Source organism: Drosophila suzukii, chromosome 3, assembly GCF_043229965.1.
Source record: "Drosophila suzukii chromosome 3, CBGP_Dsuzu_IsoJpt1.0, whole genome shotgun sequence".
Taxonomy (NCBI): Eukaryota; Metazoa; Arthropoda; class Insecta; order Diptera; family Drosophilidae; genus Drosophila; species Drosophila suzukii.
In genome coordinates this window covers 80192785-80215832 of record NC_092082.1, presented here as the reverse complement: position 1 = coordinate 80215832, position 23048 = coordinate 80192785, and the positions used below count along the sequence as shown (strand labels likewise).

Below are 23048 nucleotides of genomic sequence, written 5' to 3'. Positions count from 1 at the left end.
CACTTCACATCACTTCTCAATGAGCAAACATGCGAGCTTTCGGTTCGAAACTAGTAATCAATGAACGTGTAAATACATTTTAATGAACCCCAAAATAAAAAAAAAACAAATTTGCTGGTGTTCTTTGTGCTGTGAATTATAAAACAAAACCAAAACAAACAAGCCGTGCAAAAAAGAAGGAACTGCAAGTTTAAGATCCAGTCGAACATGAAATACTCTTTATGAAAATCTTTGAAAATTAATCATCAAAATGATTTTTGTTTATTTTGTCTTAATAAAAATAAACATAATTAAATTAGTTATAATAACTTTTTATAAAATGTAATTTAAACTCTAACATTACGTGGTTCGTATGATTCCTATAATATTTTTGGTTGACTTATCATATAAACAAGTAGTACTATATTCTTAAGCGCTCAAAGAGAGGACCGCTTAAACTAACAGTAAGTGTCTTAGGCGTGTGAAGGTATGACACATGTATGTAAATTTTAAAGTTCTATAGAATTGGATAGCTAAATTTCTTTTAACACCCTTTCAAGAATTTAGTGATGTGGTATTTTACAATTCTATAGAAATTTATAGCTAAACTTGAGTTAACACCTTTTTTAAAGAATTTTTGATGTGGCATCTGGCCAGGTTCCGTTTCGGTGTGCTGCAACCATATGAAAAATCCCATAATACCCTCTGCAGCGGCATGTGGAATCGCGAATTTTGGTAGCCGCAGCCGAAGGCAACGCCAATCGCTTCAGACTCTGGGGCTTTTGCTGGCCAGTCAGTCGGTTAGTTAGCCACCGTTCGCCGTTCAGTTCACACGTCGCGCCAAGAAACGATCCCACTTTTAAGTACCCCAACCCAAGTGCCTGGCTCATCCCGAGTTTTATCGGGATCCCATTGATCCATTGTTCTGGAACTACTGCAGTCCAGTAGTAATGCCAGCGAATGCCAACACGTCTGGCCAGTTTCGGTTAATTGGAACGTGATTTATGTGGGCCAACGGAGTGAATAGTTCCTACAATCCGAGTGCCCTATAGCTGGTCAGTACCCAGCGGAACTCAGCCAATGCCGGGTTGATAAGCGCCGCGAGTGTGATAAGAGCGGAATAAAAAGGCGCCAAGTCGTAAATCGCAGAAATTAAAATAGAAATAGCAAAACGAAATCGAAACGGCACCGGAATTGCCAGTATTCGCATATCACTTTAATTAGTATATGATCATTAATCAAAGGCATTATTAAAAGTATAAACAAATCGAAAACGCCAAAGAAATACGATGGCCAAGCGTGCGAGCTTAACACACGACAGCAAGTCGATGGAACTGGAGCTGCCGCTTTTGGCGCCCCAGGAGCGGAGTCAGAGGAGCAGGAGCGGGACCAGTGAGTATGCCACCACTTCTCCTTCTCCCCATTGGGCCATTAAACCAGTTAACTTGGTCAAAACAAGCTAACTGGCACACCACACACACACACACACCCGTTCTTGGCCATAAATCAGTGACACTTGCACGTTGCATTATAGCTAGAGTTTTTTTTGGGGGGGCAGGGACTATATACTGCGGAATTCGCTTAGAATTCCCCCCGATCAAATGTGAATGCGAATTATTTGTATGCCATTTAATTTATGGAAATCGTGTAGCGCCAATTCAATTAGAATATTGGAATAAATGAAATCAAAACGAAACCGAAACGATTGGCAGCTAAACAAAGTCGAGCCCCTCCCTTATTGCTTTTCCTATATCGGTTATATCCGAACACCCCACCCCTTTCCATTCGTTCGGTTCATTGATAAAAGCTCGGTGTCATTTGTTTCCCCACTCGATGGCTAATTATTTCTGTCGTTGGTGAATTATAAATAACGCCAGCACAATTTGCATTTTATTTGCCCAGCTATAAAGGCAATAAGATTAAACAAAGCAACAGCAAAGGGTATAATAATGTTTATTGTATGAGCATTTTGAAGAGATTAGGGAGTACTGTCGAGAATATTGCATGCGATATTAGAACTTTGCCTTTTTTAGATGTGAATGAAAGTGAAATAAGGGTTGCAATGGAATGGTAAAATGGGAGGGGATCTCTGGGAATACCAATTGATATAAATGTAAACCTTCTTTAACATACAATATTAGAAACATTTTTCTAACAAATCAATTGGTGCACCATATATTAATAAAGTTATATTCTAATGAATTAAAAATAGATCGATCATCATTGAAAATATTTTTTTCCTGAGGCATTGTTAAAATGACCCAATTTCTAGTGCTAAATTTAACGAGCCTAATCACTCAAAATTCCCAGTTGACAATCTGTCCGAGTCGATGAGATATTTATTATGTTTAAGAACATTTCCCCTTTACTTGAAAATATTTACCTACCGAAAGAGGGCGTTTTCGAAATCAACAGGATGCATGATTCATGAGTACATTTACGACTAATTTAATTGGGTTGGGCTAAAATGAATCATATAATTTTTTTAATCAAAGTATTGACTTACTACAAGCTGATAGCGACTTGAAGTACTCAATGAAGATATACCGCTCCAAGATATCCTAATCATTTTAGCTAATAGTAATTTAGACTTCAGGCTTGGTTTCTCAATTAGCACCATTTATGGCATTCAATTAGCAACAATTTAGCCACCGAACAAAGAGTATTGTTTGTTATCTTTGCCGAGGGAGGCTATGCCTCCGCAACTTTGTCTTCATTCGTTTTATTCTAAGCTAATAAATAACGAATTTTCGCGTAATGAGACACAATAACAACAAACAAGCGCAGACCTCACGGACCCCGCGGTGATATATCAATCATAAACCGGCAAACTCAGTGGCCGAATATTCCGCCTGCAATTATTGGGGAGAAAAAAGAGGCAGAGAGATTGGGAGATCTCTCTGTCAATAATATAATCATAACGCCATGAACAACGAGCCACAGTAAATTGCCATTAAACAAGCTAACCACCGAAATAAATACGAGAAGCAAAACAAAGGCCCAACAACATACAAAAGTGTCAACAAATTGTCAGAATTATATTTGATGTGATCTATCAGGCAAATTGTTCTCGACCGTCGACAGACGAACACGTTAGGCCCAAACACCCGCTGATCGCCGAGTGCCGAGCGATCTTTCGGCACGCTCCACTTATTTCCCACCGATCTCCGACACTGACCGCTGGTTTTGTGTCAGTGGAACTGCAGTTCACGTTCACACATCAGAGATAGCTATACTCAACCCATTTGATCAATTGATTTATATCATTACACCTCAGGCGGAAATGCAAGAGGCAAGCAACAATGCTTTTGTTGATCTCGAAATGTGTACACTCTTACTTTTATTTAGCTTTGGATTTTTAAAGGACCTAAAGCACAAAATGCATAGGTTGGGGTCACCATCCACAGGACTTAGAAAATCTTTACTATGCTGGATGTGTTTCCTCTAAATTTGTAGTTTTGTAACTATTTTACATTTACAATAACAATTTAAACGACTTCTATGCGGGGTATTTTATAAGGATTTGTTTTAAATCTAAAAACTTTGTGGGTTGGGGTCACCATCCACAAAGTCTAGAAAATCATCACCATGATGGATTTTCTTTCTTATCCTTTATACTATAGGAATACTGCAGAAGTGTCTCTTTTATTTTAAGTGTGAAAAAGATTGTAACAAATTTGTTATTTTCCCCTAATTTAGTCTAATATTATATTAGGATCATAATAACATAAAATAGGTTTCAAATTTGTACATTTTAAGTTTAAGGATATACTTCCTATTGGAATTCAATAGGCTAATAAGAAGAGAACGCTAATAAACGCTTATATGCTCTCAAGAGCATCGATATTCCGGGGACTCCCCATTCGGGGGCAGAGTATGCCAGTAATGCCGAGTGAAGTGGTGCCGGCGATTAAATAACAACAGCAACAGTTTTGCGCGCCACGCGAATCGAGAGCGGCCCCCAAAGAGAGTGGGGGCTGGCTGCTTAAGAGAGCCCCAAGAGAGCGGCGGAAGAGAACGCGCATCAGGTGCAGCGGCAGAGCGGCGGCAGAGCAGTGGCAGTAGCAACAATACAACACCCGAGGAAGCAACGCGGCGTCGTCGGTTGGCAAAGAATGGTCCAAAAGCTGGCAGCATCCGAGCATCGGTTCTGCCGGCGTCGCTGCCAACGTCGCCGTCCGTTGGGGGCGGTGGAGCAGGGCGGGGCGGCCACAGAGGAGAAGGTTATAAAAGTTCTTCGCTTTGGAGACGAGCGTTCAGTTGCTCTTAGTCAGTCGTTGTGTGATGAACTTGAACAACAGAACAGCCGCCCTTCGAATCGTCGCCAATCGAATCGCATTTTCAGCACTCAGCGTTTGGGAAATAGTGCGAATCAAGAGCAGGAAGCATTGTTGTTCTTGCTGCGAGCAGGGCAAAGACAAGCGGTACGGTACAAGTGCGGTACGAGGTAGAAGATCCCGAGAATCTGAGATTCTGAGATCCCGAGATTCGAGGTGTGGGTGCGTGAGTGCGCATAGTATAAAATTAAACAAAATGAAACAACAGCAACAAATGCGAGTGGCAACAATGATGATGCTATATATACTGAGTTCCGATGAGATGTGCTAATATATAGACGAAGACGGGCCGCCAGACAATGTTTGGACAACCCATAAATAATGCTAGCGGGCAGCAGCAGCCCACACAGAGAACCCCCCTAAAAATTTCATAATATCAGCTCGATATTATCATTATTATTATTATTTGACGTTATTATTTACTAGAGTGATGCTGCTGCTGTCTGCTTGTTATTTGTATCAGTTGTCCAAATTGCATGTTGCTGTTGCTTCAACGGGGAAAAAACGCGCGCCAAGCTCTGTACCACGCTGCGTATGAGCAATCCGCGAAATGCAACCAAAATTCGGCACACCACCTGACCACGTGTCGAAAGGGGCGTAAGGCCGTTAAAAACTCGCATCGTATATTTTCGCAGAGACAGCCGTTGAGACGCTCGTAAAATCAGGCAGGATTTTATGTGTTAGTTTCCGTTTAGTGCGCTTCTGGCCGTAAATTTATTCCAAACTCACAAAAAGTGGGGAAAAAACAAACGAGGAACGTGCGACGGATTTCCGCGCCGAGACAGACATACACACACCATCGCCATTGCCAAAACAAAAAGAGCTCCAGCAACAGGAAACGGGCTAGGAAGTCGCCATCAGCCATCAGCCCTGCCAATTGTGCAGCAGGACGCGTGCTGCAGGATTGGCTGCGCCTGAGAGCAGCAACACCAGCGGCAACATCAGCAGGAGCAACACCAGCACCAGCAACACCAGCGGCAACTTGTTTTGTCTATCCATAAGGTAAGCTCATTACGCACACAGGCGGCTGAGTGTGTGTGTGTGAATGTGTGGCAAGAGTCCTGGCATCCTTGCTCGCGGACGTGCCGCCAGCGACGTTTGCTTTGCTCTCCTTTGTTTGTTTATTTGTGCGCCTTTTTTTTGCTTGCTTTCTTCCTTCATTTCTCTGTCTGTGTGTGTGTGCTTTCTTTTTTGCCGCCCGAGTCTATTTGTTTGGCTCTTGCAACAACAACTACAACAGCAGCAGCAGGATAACAACAATGAGGATAACAACAATGACAACGACAATAACTTTATCCTGACAGATTGTTGAAGCCAGCTTTAGGCCCTCTGGTGGAAATCTGCAAGACCCACTCCAAGCATCCGAATTCGCTTCGAGGATTTCCCTGTAAATTGTTACCATAAATGACATAAACGGAAATGGTCTTTAAAAGTAGCCTGGTCATAGTCACCAATTTTAAAATGTTTTTATATTTTTATGAGCTATTAAAACGTAATGGGTTTATTGGCAATAAGTGCACTAGAAAACTAAAAGAAAACTTTCCCTAAAAAATAAATGCACTTGCTTAAAAAACACACAAATGTATTTTACTTAAGAGATTAAAATTTAAATCATGTAACTCTTTGATATATGGTAGTTTGACTTTTTATTTAACTAAACTTATATCTTACTACTCATAGAAATATAATAGTTAAATAAAATAGTCTAAATATTGTATTTCTATGTACTCATAGAAATATTTTAGTTAGATAAAATAGTCTATATATTATAATCCCATGAGTTATTCATATTGTATATAGAAATATTATTGTTAGATAAAACAGCCTAACTAATATATCTTTTTATTTAAAAGAAACGTCAGTTAGGCTTTAATTGTTTAATAAAATATTTATATATTTTTTAAAATAGTAATATATATCAATAACATATTCATAACACCAAGGCTCAAACTCAAATAAACTAAGACCTTCTAAGGTTTACTATTTGTCTTGGCTAAGCATGCAAATACAGATCAAATTCCACCTCAAATACGTTCTTATTCCTCTGAGGAATTAGGGTTACTCAAGCTCAAGGCGAAAGTCTAAGGAGTCGGAGAGCTCATGAAAATGAAATTGAAAACTCACATGGCTGAATCCCAAAGAAGCATAACCGAGCATTGAACATATTGAGTAGCTCATAAGCATATTCGAATGGCATGTGAGTTCTGACAATGCAGGCACTAGATTTGCAGGGACGTGGGTCAAGGGGGGGCCAAACAAACATAGCTGGCAATCACCTGGCCGCCCCTTCTCGACCCCCTCCCTGCCGTGAGGTTATGCTAATGGCGGATGCTTTGACTCTCGACTTGCCACTGATTGGAAGCGCATAAAAGTAGCAAATCAGTGCGCACTTTGAAATGGAAATTCTAATCAAAAAGGCGCGCTCCTACCCACAATAGATAGATAGATGGGCGGGTTTGATGGGGCGGCACTGGGATTTTCCTCCTGCTTAGCTGGCAAAATTTGAAATTGCCAAACGATTTGCTATTCGATTAACAAGACACGAGCCGCGGGGCAAGGGGAAAGGAGCCCAGAGCCATCATCAACAACCGACAAGTCGAAATGGAAATAGATTTGTGAATTCATGTTGACAACAATGGATCAGCAGCAGGCATTCACTTAGACAGCCATACAGATTTACATTAGGAGTGAAGCTAAACAGAAACCAAATATGATTCCATAAAAAAGAGTGGCCAACGAAATGGGGAATACCCTACGCGAAAGAAGGAACTTAACGAATGACAGTTTTGTTTATAAAAAAATATTATATATATTCCAAAAAATATCTTATCATGTATGCTTAAATGGTTCAATAACCTAATACTATTTACCTGAGAACCATCAGGCCTTACATATTTATAGTACAAGATGGTATCTCAAATTAAAATGGAGTATCCCATATACCTTTTGTTAGCGCAATTTCGCCCATGGCTGATGACCTATATTCTTTTGTATTCCGCTACAACGGTGGACCGATTCCGGCTGCGAGTCCGGCTGTATCCTGTGCATCTCTGACTTTGTTTACAGCAAAATGCAGCCAGCTCAACTGAACCGAACTGAACTGAACTGAACTGAACAGAACTGAACCACCGGGCAGGACATCCCAATAGCAGATGCTGCACGGTAGGCGGCAAGCGGAAGGAAGCCAGTAAAGACCCTTCAAATGTGAACGAGAACGAAACGGAATTGCCATATTGCAATGTTTTCACCTCCTTCTCATCCTTTTCCCGAGTTCCATTGGGTTCTCCTGGGTAATTCTTGCTAAATAAAATATATCCGCAGATGAAATGGCATGGGGGATGTGTTGACTGAGTTGGATCCAAACCCAACCGAAGGTAGCTGAAATTTGCATAATATATATACACGCCCACCTCATAAAAACTTTAAAATACTTTGTGGCTGCCTTTTCAATTGATTCGAATTGATTTGATCCTTGTGCGTGTGTGTTTGTGGGAAGGGCCCACTTCATTGTAATGATTTTGGCATTTGAAAATTTGTGAAAATGTGCCATTTTACGGAATCCGATCACACAAAATTGTCAAGCTGCCGCCAATTTGTGGCAATCAAATGTGTTCGAGGGGTTTTGGTGGCTTTGGCCGGGCTTATAGACTTGCAAATGTGTTCTCGTATTGATATGAAAATCGCTGACAACAGCATCCTTTTGTTGTATGGGCTTTATTTGCCAGGAATTTATTGTGTTTTTATTGCTCATTAGTTTGAGAGTGAATGGAGAAAAATATGTAAGGTTATAGAACATTTTTCTCTCTAAGCTTTTTACATTTTACAGTCATTTAATTGGTGGTTAGATCGGCTTTTGAGGTTTTTCTAGATGTATAATTTTGTTGTATTGCTTATAAGGGTTTTCCAGAGAGAATAAATTATTAAGTTAAGCTGGTATTTCTGCGATTATTTAATTATTACATTTTATTTTATCAAACTTCCAAATAGAAACAAAACTTAAACAGCTTGAATGAATAACACCCCCACCTTATTTTTCTTAAAATTTATGATGCCTGCAATTTCCATTTTAATGACGGTCAAAGTTTTCTTTTGACCGGGAACTAGCATATTGGTATTCGATTCGTATATTTTCTTTGCATTTGTTTTTCTCCGAAAAACAGTCGTAAACTACAAGGTTTGGTAGTAAAATTGCGAAAAAATGTAGGTCGTTTATTGGCTGATTTACCTCGCAATTAGTCGCATTAGTTTTCTGGCTCAAGCGGCCGGATCGGATCGATTGGGATCGGATCCGTGTTGTTTATGTGCGGATTCGTTTCTAGCATTTGTTTACCCAGTGCCAAAATCAATTGTGTTAATGGCAAGGCGTGAAATCGTAAATTTAAACCACTATTCAAGCACGTTCGTGCGCAAATCGGCGATATAGAAAGTTTAAGATGAATTGTTTATAATGGAGGATTGTGCGTTGCGTGGGGTGTAAATCGAATTTGAATTGCCATTATTTACAATCGCTACGGGCAGCCAGCCAGCCAGCCAGCCAGCTAGGAGAATTAAATGCAATTCGCCAGACGTTGCACATACGCCCCGTAGTGCAGTAGTGATGTTACTTATCCGAAAGCGGCTGTCATACAGCTGCAATTAGTCTGACAAGTGATGAAGTGAGGCTGGCCAATGCTATACGATGACGGGCCGTCATCCGGCGGGATTTGGTTTTGGATCTGCGACATCGTCGTCATCGCTCATCCGCACTGAGGGCACTTGTCGGCGCAACGGAAGCGCAGCTCGTTGCTGCGTGCAAGTGTCTGAAGATTACTATTACCCACTTGGCAGCACTCTGTATTCGCCCCAATCCCCTTTCTCCTTCCCCGGAGGCGAATGCATAATAAACAAATCAAATCCTATAAATGTGCAAATTAGCTGGCAACGTCACCGAGCCATGCTTGCACAAAATGCAGATGGAGGCGTCATCATTATCATCATGGCAACGAAAACACCCCCAGAAACCCCCCCAAAGCACCCCTCAGCACACTCAATTCTCTTTTCTATCATCATGGCATGAAAGTGAATGCACTTTTATATGCATGACGGCTAATTACAGCGGCAATTTGTCCGCCCATCCTCTGCTCAACCCATCTCTTTTCGCTCCCCAGAGCTAAACGCTTGCCTTTGTATTAAAAATATTTAGCACATTTCGGCTTTTGTGCTTATGACGCTTATGATTATGAGATTCCTTCTCATTTCTGATTATTTACACTCGGCCAGCGGTAATTGTCTGGGGAAACCCCCTACGATTTGTCATTGTGCTACTTAAACTGGCAGAGAAAATCGGATGAAGCATTACGGAGCAGTAATAGAGAGAAGTTGGCTAAATGCGAAGTAAGAAAAGGCTTAGATAAAGAAATAATGGTTATTTTAATAGACACATTTAAGAGTATTTTTAATGGTTTTTTATTAGCTCCGATCTTAACAACTCTGGAATTTCTCTAAGTGAAAAGAAATAACTATAAAGGGGTTGATTCCCTCTATTGACATTAAAATCTGTCATGTGAAAACATGATAGCTTAGAATCCTTGGCTTAACTTTAAGAAGGGTTTAAGGGATTCTTATACTACCTATTAAAATTAAATCATACATTTGCTGGTATTAATGAGATATTAGCTTCATTTTTTTCTTATTCACATCTGTTAAATGTTCAGATATAAATTTCCCTTGGTGAAGTATATTTATGAGAATAATAATAAATCATAGTTAAGTTCCCTTCAGTACTATTTAAATTTGTTATGGGAAACCGTAACAATTGTTATCTATTTTCGGTTAGTTTTAAAGCTCGTCTGGCGACATTCCTCCACTTATTTTAAATTTGAAAAGTGAGTGCGAGCAACAAAATGCCATAAACATGAGGGAAACTCCGCTCACATACACTTTGTGTTAATTAAATTTGTTATTCATTAATACTTTACGACTAGCGGGAGCAGTTTCTCGCATATTTATGCAAATATGAGTAACAAGAAAGCCTCGCACTCTCTTTCACCCTTTGTCAATTGTCTTTAGCGCCGTTTTTTTTTTTTCGTCGCTATTTTTAATTGACCACGAACGGAGGCTAAGCAAATTATTAATGGCCAGTGGGAGAGAGGAGCTCTGGCATTGACTTTTCAATTGAAACAAATCATTATTAGAGGAGCTTGTGTGGATCGAGTGGATTGTCAATTGAGGCGCTGGTGGAGCGTGTCAAGAGATCGCACCCAGAGGCATCCGCCTCCAAAGCACTTTTACATCTCCCTGGGAAATTGGTGAGCTGGGAACCCGAAGATATATATGAGGACATTAGGGGGCAGCGGTATTAGCATGCATCTTTATGAACGTGCATCGCATAATAATTCGTTATTTATGGGCGCAATGTAAACGTAATTACCAATTGGACATGGGCCATTGCCACTTGATTAGCATGGGGTGTGAAACTGTCTATAAAGTACTATCTTTGGTAGCACAATGCGCCCCTGATATGCATACAAAACTGGAAAGAGCGCCAAGTAGATCGAATGGGTAATTGCGTCAGTGACCAGTTCTGCTTTTTATGGTTAGTTGTCGGATATATCTATAGGATAGGTAATTGATTGAGTGGAACATTCACCTATTGCGGGATTAACTCAATGTAAATAAAACCAATTGAATATTACAATGCACAATAAACTATAAACACTATGGATTTAATAGCTTATCAGTATTAGAAAGTGATTTTTTAATACTACTTAACTAATTGTTGTTTTACTTGTGCTACGATTTCCTTGTCCTAAGATTATAATAACATTTAAGAATTATAAAGAAATAAATAGCCAATTATCTAGTAGGTGCAGATAAATCTGTCATTTAATTAGCACTTATTTTTAATTAAATCGTTAGCAAAGACAAAATTGCGAAACTAATCCATTATCAATCCTAAAATGTGTAGTTTTAAATGCCATTGCATTGTTGTATTTTGATTTCCTTCTCCTAATATTATAGTAACATTTAATGAGTATATTGAAAAAACATAACCAATTATCCAATAAATCTGTCATTTAGTTAGCACTTACTTTTAATTAAATCGTTTGCGGAGACAAAATGTGAATCTAAGCCATTATTAATCCCAGAAAGTGCACTTTTAAATGCTATATAATTACTTAATGAATATGTTGTATTATGATTTCTTTAATCTAGAAAATGGCATTTTTAAATACTACTTTTTATATTATTTGTATTACGATTTCCTTGTTCTAAAGAGAAAGACATCCAATTATCATATACAGTCAGACAATTTATCATTTATGTAGCATTTAAACTCAATTCAAGCGTTTGCAGATACAAAATGGGAAACTAATCCATCTTCGACAGCTTCCAATTAGTTTATTAAATGAATTTAATATCGCCAACCAGGAACCTGTCGATTTGTCAAACCAGCAAGTGCTAGAGGAAAAGGGGATCGGAGTGGGCAACTGGGAATCTGGGCAGCCGGGCAGCTGGGCAGCTGGGGTGTGACCAGGGCGACAACAGCTGCTGAATGCAATTAGCGTTATTTTCAGCGTGCCATGATATTGCACATACGCCATGTGCGCCGTGTGCGAGTTGAAGGTAAACGGCGACGACGTAGTTTATAGCATTGAAATTGAGCCGTTGTGCCCACACGACATCGCGACGACCTTCGGCGGACACCAGTGGCAGTTGCAACTGCAGCCTCCGTTGCCCAGTAACTCCTCCGCTGGCCAAAAGCTAGCGGGGGTTGCCTATAAAATTGATAATTAATTATCCTGCCAGGCAACACAGGATGGGCATAGGAATAGGAATAGGGATTTTAGGGGGCGGTCCTCTCTCCCGCCTGCGGCTTTTCACGGACACGCTTCGCTTATTCCTGTTTACAAGTGCGTGAAAATGTGCGCTCAACTGCTTATCACGTGCGGCGTATGGCGTGAATTTTACTGCCACAGCCGCAGCTTCTGCCTCTGCCACTGCCACTGCCGCTGCCACTGCGATGTGGTGTGTGGTGCCCACTGGCCACATATGCTAAAATGCTAAATCCCCCTCCTAAATGGAATATCTCTTCCGGGGGTTTGGACACGCCCCCCGGCGCTTGGGCAATATGCAAATTTAACCAACGGCTCCCGGGAATTGTGCCATAAATGTTGGCTCCGTTGATTGATATGTGCGAGTACTTGATTCATGGGACACCAAGGGATATCATATGCTGTCGACAAGTCATGAATAGGAAATATAAGAGAGATGTTTGATGTTACATCTATCAACAGTTAAATTTACTGATTTACTATGTTTAATTTAAAGAACTTAAAAAAAATGTTCACAGAATCTGAAACTAAACTAGAATCTTAAAATCAGAACACAATAACTCAAGCTATGGAATCTAGTAGTGCAGTTTTGGGTTCCCATACTGAAACCTATTAAAATTACGAAAAATTGGAACATGAAAATAGACTAAAATTTGGACCTTCTCTTAAAGAAAATATTTAAACGCAGAATATCAGAGAATTCAATAACAAATTCATAAAGGTATTCCACGTCAAAATCGGAGTAAAATAACGCATGTTATGGAATCTAGAAGTGCAGATTTGGGTTCTCATACTGAAATCCATTGGAAATACGAAAAAATGGAACATGAAAGTGGGCTAAAATTTGGACCTTCTCTTTAAGGAAATATTTAAACGCAGAATGTCAGAGAATTCAAGAACAAATTCATAAAGGTATCCCACGTTAAAATCAACAAACAAATTTATTAAAGTATCCCACGTAAAAATTGGAGTACAATAACTCAAGTTATGGAATCTAGAATTGCAGATTTGGGTTCCCATACTGAAACCCATTGGAATTACGAAAAATAGAACATGAAAATGGGCTAAAATTTGGACCTTCTCTTAAAGGAAATATTTAAACGTAGAATATCAGAGAATTCAATAACAAATTCATAGAGGTATCCCACGTTAAAATCGGAATAAAATAACTCAAGTTATAGAATCTAGAAGTGCAGTTTTGGGTTCCCATACTAAAACCCATTGGAATTACGAAAAAATGGAACATGAAAGTGGGCTAAAATTTGGACCTTCTCTTAAAGGAAATATTTAAACGCAGAATATCAGAGAATTCAACAACAAATTCATAAAGGTATCCCACGTCAAAATCGAAGTACAATAAGGCAAGTTATGGAATCTAGAAGTGCAGATTTGGGTTCCCATACTGAAACCCATTGGAAATACCGAAAAATAGAACATGAAAGTGGGCTAAAATTTGGACCTTCTCTTAAAGGAAATATTTAAACGTAGAATATCAGAGAATTCAATAACAAATTCATAGAGGTATCCCAGGTCAAAATCGGAATAAAATAACTCAAGTTATGGAATCTAGAAGTGCAGTTTTGGGTTCCGATAGTGAAACCCATTGGAATTACGAAAAATTGGAACATGAAAATGGACTAAAGTTTTGATCTTCTCTTAAAGGAAATATTTAAACGCAGAATATCAGAGAATTCAATAACAAATTCATAAATGTATCCCACGTCAAAATCGGAATAAAATAACTCAAGTTATGGAGTCTAGAAGTGTAGATTTGGGTTCCCATACTGAAACTCATTGGAATTACGAAAAATTGGAACATGAAAGTGGGCTAAAATTTGGACCTTCTCTTAAAGGAAATATTTAAGCGCAGAATATCAGAGAATTCAATAACAAATTCATAAAGGTATCCCACGTCAAAATCGGAGTACAATAACGCAAGTTATGGAATCTAGAAGTGCAGATTTGGGTTCCGATACTGAAACCCATTGGAAATACCGAAAAATAGGACATGAAAATGGGCTAAAATTTGGATCTTCTGTTAAAGGAAATATTTGAACGTACAATATTAGAGAATTCAATAACAAATTCATAGAGGTATCCCACGTTAAAATCGGAATAAAATAACTCAAGTTATGGAATCTAGAAGTGCAGTTTTGGGTTCCGATACTAAAACCCATTGGAAATACGAAAAAATGGAACATGAAAGTGGGCTAAAATTTGGACCTTCTCTTAAAGGAAATATTTAAATGCAGAATGTCAGAGAATTCACTAACAAATTCATAAAGGTATCCCACGTTAAAATCGGAATAAAATAACTCAAGTTATGGAATCTTGAAGTGCAGTTTTGGGTTCCGATACTGAAACCCATTGGAATTACGAAAAATTGGAACATGAAAATGGACTAAAGTTTTGATCTTCTCTTAAAGGAAATATTTAAACGCAGAATATCAGAGAATTCAATAACAAATTCATAAATGTATCCCACGTCAAAATCGGAATAAAATAACTCAAGTTATGGAGTCTAGAAGTGTAGATTTGGGTTCCCATACTGAAACTCATTGGAATTACGAAAAATTGGAACATGAAAGTGGGCTAAAATTTGGACCTTCTCTTAAAGGAAATATTTAAGCGCAGAATATCAGAGAATTCAATAACAAATTCATAAAGGTATCCCACGTCAAAATCGGAGTACAATAACGCAAGTTATGGAATCTAGAAGTGCAGATTTGGGTTCCGATACTGAAACCCATTGGAAATACCGAAAAATAGGACATGAAAATGGGCTAAAATTTGGATCTTCTGTTAAAGGAAATATTTGAACGTACAATATTAGAGAATTCAATAACAAATTCATAGAGGTATCCCACGTTAAAATCGGAATAAAATAACTCAAGTTATGGAATCTAGAAGTGCAGTTTTGGGTTCCGATACTAAAACCCATTGGAAATACGAAAAAATGGAACATGAAAGTGGGCTAAAATTTGGACCTTCTCTTAAAGGAAATATTTAAACGCAGAATGTCAGAGAATTCACTAACAAATTCATAAAGGTATCCCACGTTAAAGTCGGAATAAAATAACTCAAGTTATGGAATCTTGAAGTGCAGTTTTGGGTTCCGATACTGAAACCCATTGGAAATACGAAAAAATGGAACATGAAAGTGGGCTAAAATTTGGACCTTCTCTTAAAGGAAATATTTAAACGCAGAATATCAGAGAATTCAATAACAAATTCATGAAGGTATCCCACGTCAATATCGGAATAAAATAACTCAAGTTATGGAGTCTAGAAGTGTAGATTTGGGTTCCCATACTGAAACTCATTGAAATTACGAAAAATTCGAACATAAAAGTGGGCTAAAATTTGGACCTTCTCTTAAAGGAAATATTTAAACGCAGAATATCAGAGAACTCAATAACAAATTCATAAAGGTATCCCACGTCAAAATCGGAGTACAATAACGCAAGTTATGGAATCTAGAAGTGCAGATTTGGGTTCCGATACTGAAACCCATTGGAAATACCGAAAAATAGGACATGAAAGTGGGCTAAAATTTGGACCTTCTCTTAAAGGAAATATTTAAGCGCAGAATATCATAGAATTCAATAACAAATTCATAAAGGTATCCCACGTCAAAATCGGAGTACAATAACGCAAGTTATGGAATCTAGAAGTGCAGTTTTGGGTTCCGATACTGAAACCCATTGGAAATACGAAAAAATGGAACATGAAAGTGGGCTAAAATTTGGACCTTCTCTTAAAGGAAATATTTAAACGCAGAATATCAGAGAATTCAATAACAAATTCATGAAGGTATCCCACGTTAAAATCGGAATAAAAAACCTCAAGTTATGGAATCTAGAAGTGTAGTTTTCGGTTCCCATACTGACACCCATTGGAAATACGCAAAAATCGAACATGAAAAGGGGTTAAAAATTTGACCTTCTTTTAAAAAAATGTTTGAACTCAGAGTATTAGTAAGTTCAACCACAAACTCAAGGAGGCATCCCACGTCAAAATCGGAATACAATAACTTAAGGTTTGGAATGTAGAATTGCGTCATGAACACCTTTTCGGCATAGGTATTTTGAAGGGTTAAATAGTTTTTGGCATCGGTTCCATTATTCTAGTGGCCATATAAAGTTGGCTTACATTTCAACTAACTTATGCGATTTACTAAAATAAGTATTGACTGCCTATTTTGAAACATATATGATTTGCTATAACCATTTTAGGGTTAAAGCTATTAGCCTTACACGTTTCCTCTGAACTTATTGAATAATCCCCAAACTTTTTTCGCTCGCTTAAAGTGCTGATCCTTGGAAGCACTATTTTGCGTGTGGTTAATCGCTTGATTTAGCCTGGTAATACCCGAGGGTTAATCAACTGCAAAGAATTAAACATTTAAGTCGGCCAAGTAAAGTCGGAAAGTTGGCAAGTGTGCTGCCTACTTTTGGGCATTGATACCTTCGGCCACTTTGGCCGCGGGCTCAACTCGGCCATATCTTGTATGGGGACCCCTACCCCTACTTATTCCGGACAAATCCCAGACAAAGCCAATGCGCTACAAAAGCCTCGATGGCCAGTGGCCACAAAAGAAAACGCAAACAGAGCAAACCGGAGAAAGGATGCGAATGGAAGGGAATGGGAATCGAGATGGGGGGAAAGTTCAACTAGCAAACTGAGCAATGGACACGAACATGGCAGGAGCTAACCTCCTACTCCTCCTCCTTCCCCGACGCAATTACATTAAATCTTGGCTATTATTCTTTTACTTTGTAGAGCTCTCGGTTCTCGGTGCTCAGCAGCAACTTTTGCCGGTTTTTCCTCCGGCTGCTGTAGTTAATCGCCTCCAACGTGATTGAATTCCATCGAACGCAGGTTGACCAATGACCCATCGGCAACCCCGGCGGGTATCGGGGATCTGGGGCTTGTCCTAATAAATGAAATAGACCCGCTTGACTTGACTGCATTCGAACTGTTTCTGAGAGGCTTTAGCCTTTTGCTTTAGCTTTCGCCTCCGACTCCGACTCCTAGTTGGTTTATGGCCAGTCACTGACCACTTAACTAATTGCTCCTTTGTGTGCTCCTGACACAGGCAATAAAATTAATTCCCCTGCCTGCTGAATCCGTTGTGTTTGGGATCTACCAAGTCAATTATTTGCATGCTTTTACTCAGCCAAACACTGGCCAACCTGCATCCGCGGAGTTTATTTATCTTTGAGTCTTGAGGAAGTGAACTAAGCTGAATCTGTAGAGTATGTTAGTCTGGTAGCTTAGTTACTTGTGTTTCAGATCTAATGAAAGTAATAAAAACTGTTAAGTAAAGGAACGTTGACCTTCTGAATGAGTTTTTTTGTACTTCTGAGTTTACATGATTTTGTTGCATACTTTTATACACCTAACGTGACTTTTAAAAGGGATTTTAAAACCATAGAGATTTGTGAAGAACCCCCAAATATTATAAAATGAATTCATTACTTTTTGCCCACCAGACTTCATTGCACACTGTATTCATTGATTCACTTTCACCTTTCCTCTTCTTCCAGTTCCTTTGTGCATCATGCACGACTCCGGCAAACCGTCCCCCGCCACCAGCCCCACCATCCCGCCCAAACAGCAGGCAGCGACGCTCCAGTCGCCAGCAGCGGCGGCGGCGGTCAGCGGACTGGATCCGGCGGACGACGAGGATGAGACCGACGTGATAGGCGACCTAATGGGTCACTACGGCAAGTGGCAGCTGCTGATGACGGTGCTGCTGTCGCTCTTCCAGGTGCCCAATACCTTCCACATATCCTCGTCCATCTACCAGGCAGCCAACAAGGATTTTTGGTGCCAGCGCCCGGCGCAATTTCAGCACATGCCTGTGGATGTCTGGCGGAATATTAGTGGTTCCGTCGACAACTGCCAAAGATGGGAGGGCATAGATTGGAGTCAAGTATCCAATGATACCACTCAGCCTTCAGAGTGGACGGTATGATCTAGTTATAACCTTTATAAAAAATAAAATCACTATATTCCTAATTTACCAGCAACCTCTGGAGGTGGAAAGAAAAATGGTGGCCTGCGAGAAATGGGAGTACGAGACCAACGACAACGTGGGCAACACCTGGACATCCCAATGGGATCTGGTGTGCGAGAAGGAGCACCTGAAGAACGTGGCCGAGATGTTCTTCCTGCTCGGAGTGGCAACAGGTGGCATTATCTCCGGCTATTTATCGGACAAGTTCGGCCGCAAGACAATGCTCTTCATATCGGCCGTGCTGCAGACCATATTCGGTGAGTGTCTCTTTGGGGGCATAAAGGCCATCTCCCATCCCATCCCACCCCTTATAAAGCCACCACCCCCATATATACGGAAGTCACACCGACATTGGCCCTGACGATGGCCTCCTCCGATGACTGTGAACTTGGCCATGTCGAGGGGGTCAGCACGAGCACATCGAGTGGCTCTCTGTGGGTTTTCAGTGGGGTCGGGCTGTCAGGTGGTTGGATAGTCGGTTGGGGACTCGAGCTGCAGTTGTGGCTGCCTGGCTCTTGCCAGCCTTGTTGTCCTTGTTGATTAAATCTCTCACAATGTATAATTGAAATTTGCATTCGAAAGGACATTACTAATGAGGAACTGGAATTGAGGGTGGACACGTGTGTTGATTTTGAGGCTCCATAAGGATTACTAAGGAAATGCTTTGAAGTGTGTAAATTAACTTGAGAACTTATTATCGCCTATAAGCTTCTTATTTGTTGTTCTTGATGAAGGAAAGTCATTATCTTAAAAACATTTCCTATTGAATGATAGCTTTTACCTGGTATTAGTTGGACTTATTTACTACCAACTAGTCGTTTAAGCGATATACATGGCAACTCCTTTTAATTTTAGACCATGTTTTTATAAAATAAATTTTATATTTTATATAATTTTATATTCCCCTAGGTCTTTGGCTCTACATCTGCAGCTCCTTCGAGCTATACCTAACACTTCGCGCTCTGCTCGGCTTGGTATCTGTGTCGGTGACCTACTCCGGCCTGATCCTGGCCATCGAGTATGTGGATGGCAAGTGGAGGACCATCGCCGGGATGTACAACCTGTTTCCACTGCCAATCTCCTATATGATCATATCGGGCCTGGCCTATTTGACCCAGGACTATCAACGCCTGCAGCTCTGCATTGGAATTCCGGGGATTTTTCTGTGTTTCCTCTGGTAAGTCTTTGATCGATTTTGGCAGGTAAACAAACAGCATTCGAAAAAAAAAACACATGTGTATATAGATCACAGACTCGTGAATTAATGAGAAGAAAACATGGCGTGGGTGTTCTGTTTTGCCACTATAAACAGAGTGGCATAATTGCCGCGGCACATGTTTCCTACAATGTATATATATCTTTTGATTTCTTTTAAATGTTTTTTTCCCGGGTGCTCTTCTACTTCAGGTTTGTGGTGCCGGAATCGCCGCGTTGGCTGCTGGTCAAGGGTCGAATCGATGAGGTGCGTCGGATTATAGAGGCGGCGGCCAAGTTCAATGGTCGCCAGCTGCCCGCCGATTATCAACTCACTCCTCCGACGCAGGAGAGCAGTTCGCAAGATGTGACCTACCTGTTCCGCTCCAGCTACCTGCGACGCATCTCCATCTGCTTCTTCTGCATCTGGTTCACCATGAATCTGGTCTACTACGGCATTATTCTCAACATGAGCTCCTTCGGCGGCAATGTCTACTTGAATTCGGTAAGTTGTGCTCTTTTTCGTGGAAATTAGGTATACGCAGGGTGGGCGCAGAGCAATTCACTTAGGCAGGCAAACTTCAGCCGAAATCTTGTCAAGATATAGGGTCAATCAAGCATTTAGCAAGTGCCAAGTGGTTCCGAATTTTTCGGTGGGGCTGCCTAATTGGATTTGTCAGCGATTCCATCAGCCGTTGACTGAAGATTGTCTGTTCGATGTCAAGTGTTTCGGTTCTACGAACGACTGGACCTGATGTGAAAATGTGTTTGCAATCGAATTATGATGTTACTGGCCCACCACCACCCACACCCCCATCCCCACTCTATCTACTATATGGTAGATAAATCCTGTAGTAGCGGTCGCAGCGCCACTCGCAGCAATCTTAGCCCCTCCACCTGGCAGTTGGCCAGCAGAATGTTGAGCACAGTGCTGACGGGCCTTGGAATATACAATAAGCTAAACATGTTTGGCATTTGTTCGGGATTTGATTGTTTTAAAACACTAAATCGCTTAATGTTGCCTGATCTCCATGTTTGTTTTTTTCCCCCGAGAAAGCTAATGGAATAAGTGTGGTAAAGATTTAAAATTGAATTTTGACATGCCAAAAGATTGGCGTGCAGGTAAAGATAAAAATTAAAATGTATATTTATAAAGTTTCTTAGAATCCATTTGAATTTTATATTTATTAAAGTTTTGCCTAAAATATTTCCAAATTTTATTTATATTATATGCTGTAAAAAATCTCTGGATTTCAAGATTGTGAATTTTAGGTACTAAAGATAAGCTTTTGCAACTCTAACTTTCAAAGTGTCAAAGGGCCGATTTTTCAATAACATGTTAGCTTTTTAAATTGATTTAAATTGTTTCTGAATATAATGTTAAACCTTATCCTTATGATGATTGAGAAATCTACCCATGTTTTTTTGCTGGTAGGACGTCTGTTCTTTTTCATGATTTTTCCGAGCCAATTGTTCAGCACTGTCCAGCATTTGACAATGCGCCTGCCAGTGAGATTTTCAGCTAATTTATTGCATAATTTATTTTGACAACGCCGGGCGCACCTTTGATGCCGCTCTGATTTAATGCGCCCCGCCGACAGTTGACATCTTGTCCACTTGCCCAGCGCCCTGCTCATCTTCATTCCCCTCTTAAATCTTTTTCAATCTCTTTTGCAGGCGCTAGCTGGCCTAGTCGAAATACCCGCCATCGCCGTGGCCATGTACATCATCACCAAGGTGGGCAAGAAGTGGCTCTTCTGTGCCACTTTGATCTGTGCCGGCGTCGCCTGCTGCTGTGCGGCGATCACCGAGGGGCAAGCGGACCTGCTCTGGCTGAAGATCACATTCCTGATGATGGGCAAGTTCACCATAAGTGCGGGCAATACCATAATGCCGGTGTATACGGCGGAACTTTATCCCACGCCCATTCGCAATGTGGGCGTTGGTGCCTGCAATGTGGCCGCTGGTGTGGCCCTGATCCTCACTCCCTACCTATCGCTCCTGGTAAGCCATTAAACACCCTAAAAAAATATTCCATAAATCTTTCGATTATAATATTCCAGAACAAGATCGAGGGTCACCTGCTGATGACCCTGCTGACCGCCTGGAGCATCTTTGGTGGCTTTGTGGTGCTCTTCCTGCCCGAGACCGCCGTGCGTTCAAAGGCAGAAAACCAGGGTGGCTCCAATGCCAATGCCAATGCCAATAATGCCAATGCCAATACCAGTGCCGCCAAGCAGGTGTAATGACCGCTATTGCCAATCCCCACGTGCTCAGCCCCCGAGGAACAAAGTATTTTGGCTGGTCCAAAGTATGCCGATTAGAAGTCAGAAGTCTCTCTCTGCCCCCACTTAACCACGCCCCCTCTAACCTGCCACGCCTCCCGACATATCCACCGCCTGAAGCCACCTACAATTTATGGTAAAAGATTCGATGATTGTCCAAGAGTAATGCCAATTCGCTAGAGAATGTCACATGTCAGGCAGGACCTTGTTTGCGTAGCATGTAGTGAGTATGTATCTTAACAATTAACTAACAACAATGGCTTGTAGCTTATGTCATAGTCTAAGTACTGAAAACACACACAACACCCAGAATGTCATTAAAAAACTCTAAGTAAATTAAGTTCTTCGGTTCCCATCGAAGGTAATAAACTTGGCCAAATCTTAGGGAGGGTTTGCAAAGGGAGTTTACTAAGGTGATTTTTGTTATTTTCATTTTTATCCATGTACCCAATAGAACCCATTTTATTTGACCATGTTTCGAAATTATACATTTTAATAATGGCAGTACTCCATCAATAATTTGCACCTCCCTAAGAAAAGTTTATGAAATGGAAATTTTTGCAATACCCAGTTAATTATCCTGAATACAGAGCGTTACAATAACAGTATGCTAATTTAATTAAAAACGAATCAAAGTTCACACAAACAAAAATTAAGAAAAACAAAAACTATAATGTTGTCAATATGTCTTGTCAATATCTCAACGTATTCATAATCTCGTCGTCGTCGTCTTCTTGTTGTCTATTAATAAATGTTTTCCAAATACGAGATCAATAAGCAAAGTATCTAAATCTTCCAGGGAAATGAGAATGGCAGATTCAAGCGACAAATTGTAATCTCTAGTAATTGTAGTCAATTAATCCTTAGTCTACACGTACCCAAAAAAAAACTTATATACAACAGATCAGTCTCTAGGTATCGGTCAATTATGGATTTGTATATATGTATGTCTGTTTGTGTGTGCAGAAGGACACAGAACATACAAGGAGTTTTATTGTTTGGAGTCATATTAAACAATATATGTATGTATATGAAATGAACAAAATAAATTTCCAATATAATGCATTTAACAATGTATACAATTATGTGTATATGGATATGTGTGCGTTTGTGTATGTATATGTAGTGCAGAAAACAAAAACAATCAAATTAGAAAATGCAAACCTGTTGAATTACTTGTTGTACTTACCTACCAAGTTGTTATTTGCTCATTTGTATTTGGTATTATTTTCGTACTTTTATTTCGCTTATTTTACCATTATTTTTTTGTTGCCTATTGTACTTACCCGTTAAGATGAAACCAGCTTTGTTATGTATTTGTCATAAGTAAGAGATTTTTTAAGCTTCAAATAAACGGAATACCCGAATCTAAAACAGAATGAAATTAATTGTTAAGTTAAGTGTTGAGATGAAGCAC

General features: G+C 40.0%; 1 protein-coding gene and 1 pseudogene across 5 annotated transcripts; one reads left to right on the top strand and one right to left on the bottom strand.

The window, feature by feature from the left end:
• The first annotated feature begins 769 nt into the window (after positions 1 to 769).
• LOC108014840 (organic cation transporter protein) lies at positions 770 to 22116 on the top strand. 5 transcript variants are annotated; one of them, XM_036817641.3, is made up of 8 exons: positions 4238 to 4419; positions 4952 to 5318; positions 17680 to 18104; positions 18163 to 18409; positions 19062 to 19329; positions 19560 to 19851; positions 21024 to 21350; positions 21410 to 22115. In XM_036817641.3, the coding sequence occupies exons 3-8, from the start codon at positions 17694 to 17696 to the stop codon at positions 21590 to 21592; spliced, it is 1728 nt and encodes a 575-aa protein (XP_036673536.3). In that variant the 5' UTR covers positions 4238 to 4419; positions 4952 to 5318; positions 17680 to 17693; the 3' UTR covers positions 21593 to 22115. The 5 variants fall into 5 exon arrangements, with proteins under 5 accessions (XP_036673534.3, XP_036673536.3, XP_065722827.2 ...); XM_065866755.2 differs by having other exon boundaries at positions 4238 to 4472; XM_017081048.4 differs by having other exon boundaries at positions 4239 to 4403; positions 5012 to 5318.
• LOC136117115 (uncharacterized) lies at positions 19778 to 20765 on the bottom strand (annotated as a pseudogene).
• Positions 22117 to 23048: the final 932 nt, after the last annotated feature.

Coding starts and splice junctions, on each gene's coding strand:
- LOC108014840 (XM_036817639.3), top strand. CDS start 1,269: ATGGCCAAGCGTGCGAGCTTAACACACGACAGCAAGTCGATGGAACTG. Junction 1,372..17,679: donor GAGGAGCAGGAGCGGGACCA/GTGAGTATGCCA, acceptor CTCTTCTTCCAG/TTCCTTTGTGCATCATGCAC. Junction 18,105..18,162: donor CTCAGCCTTCAGAGTGGACG/GTATGATCTAGT, acceptor CTAATTTACCAG/CAACCTCTGGAGGTGGAAAG.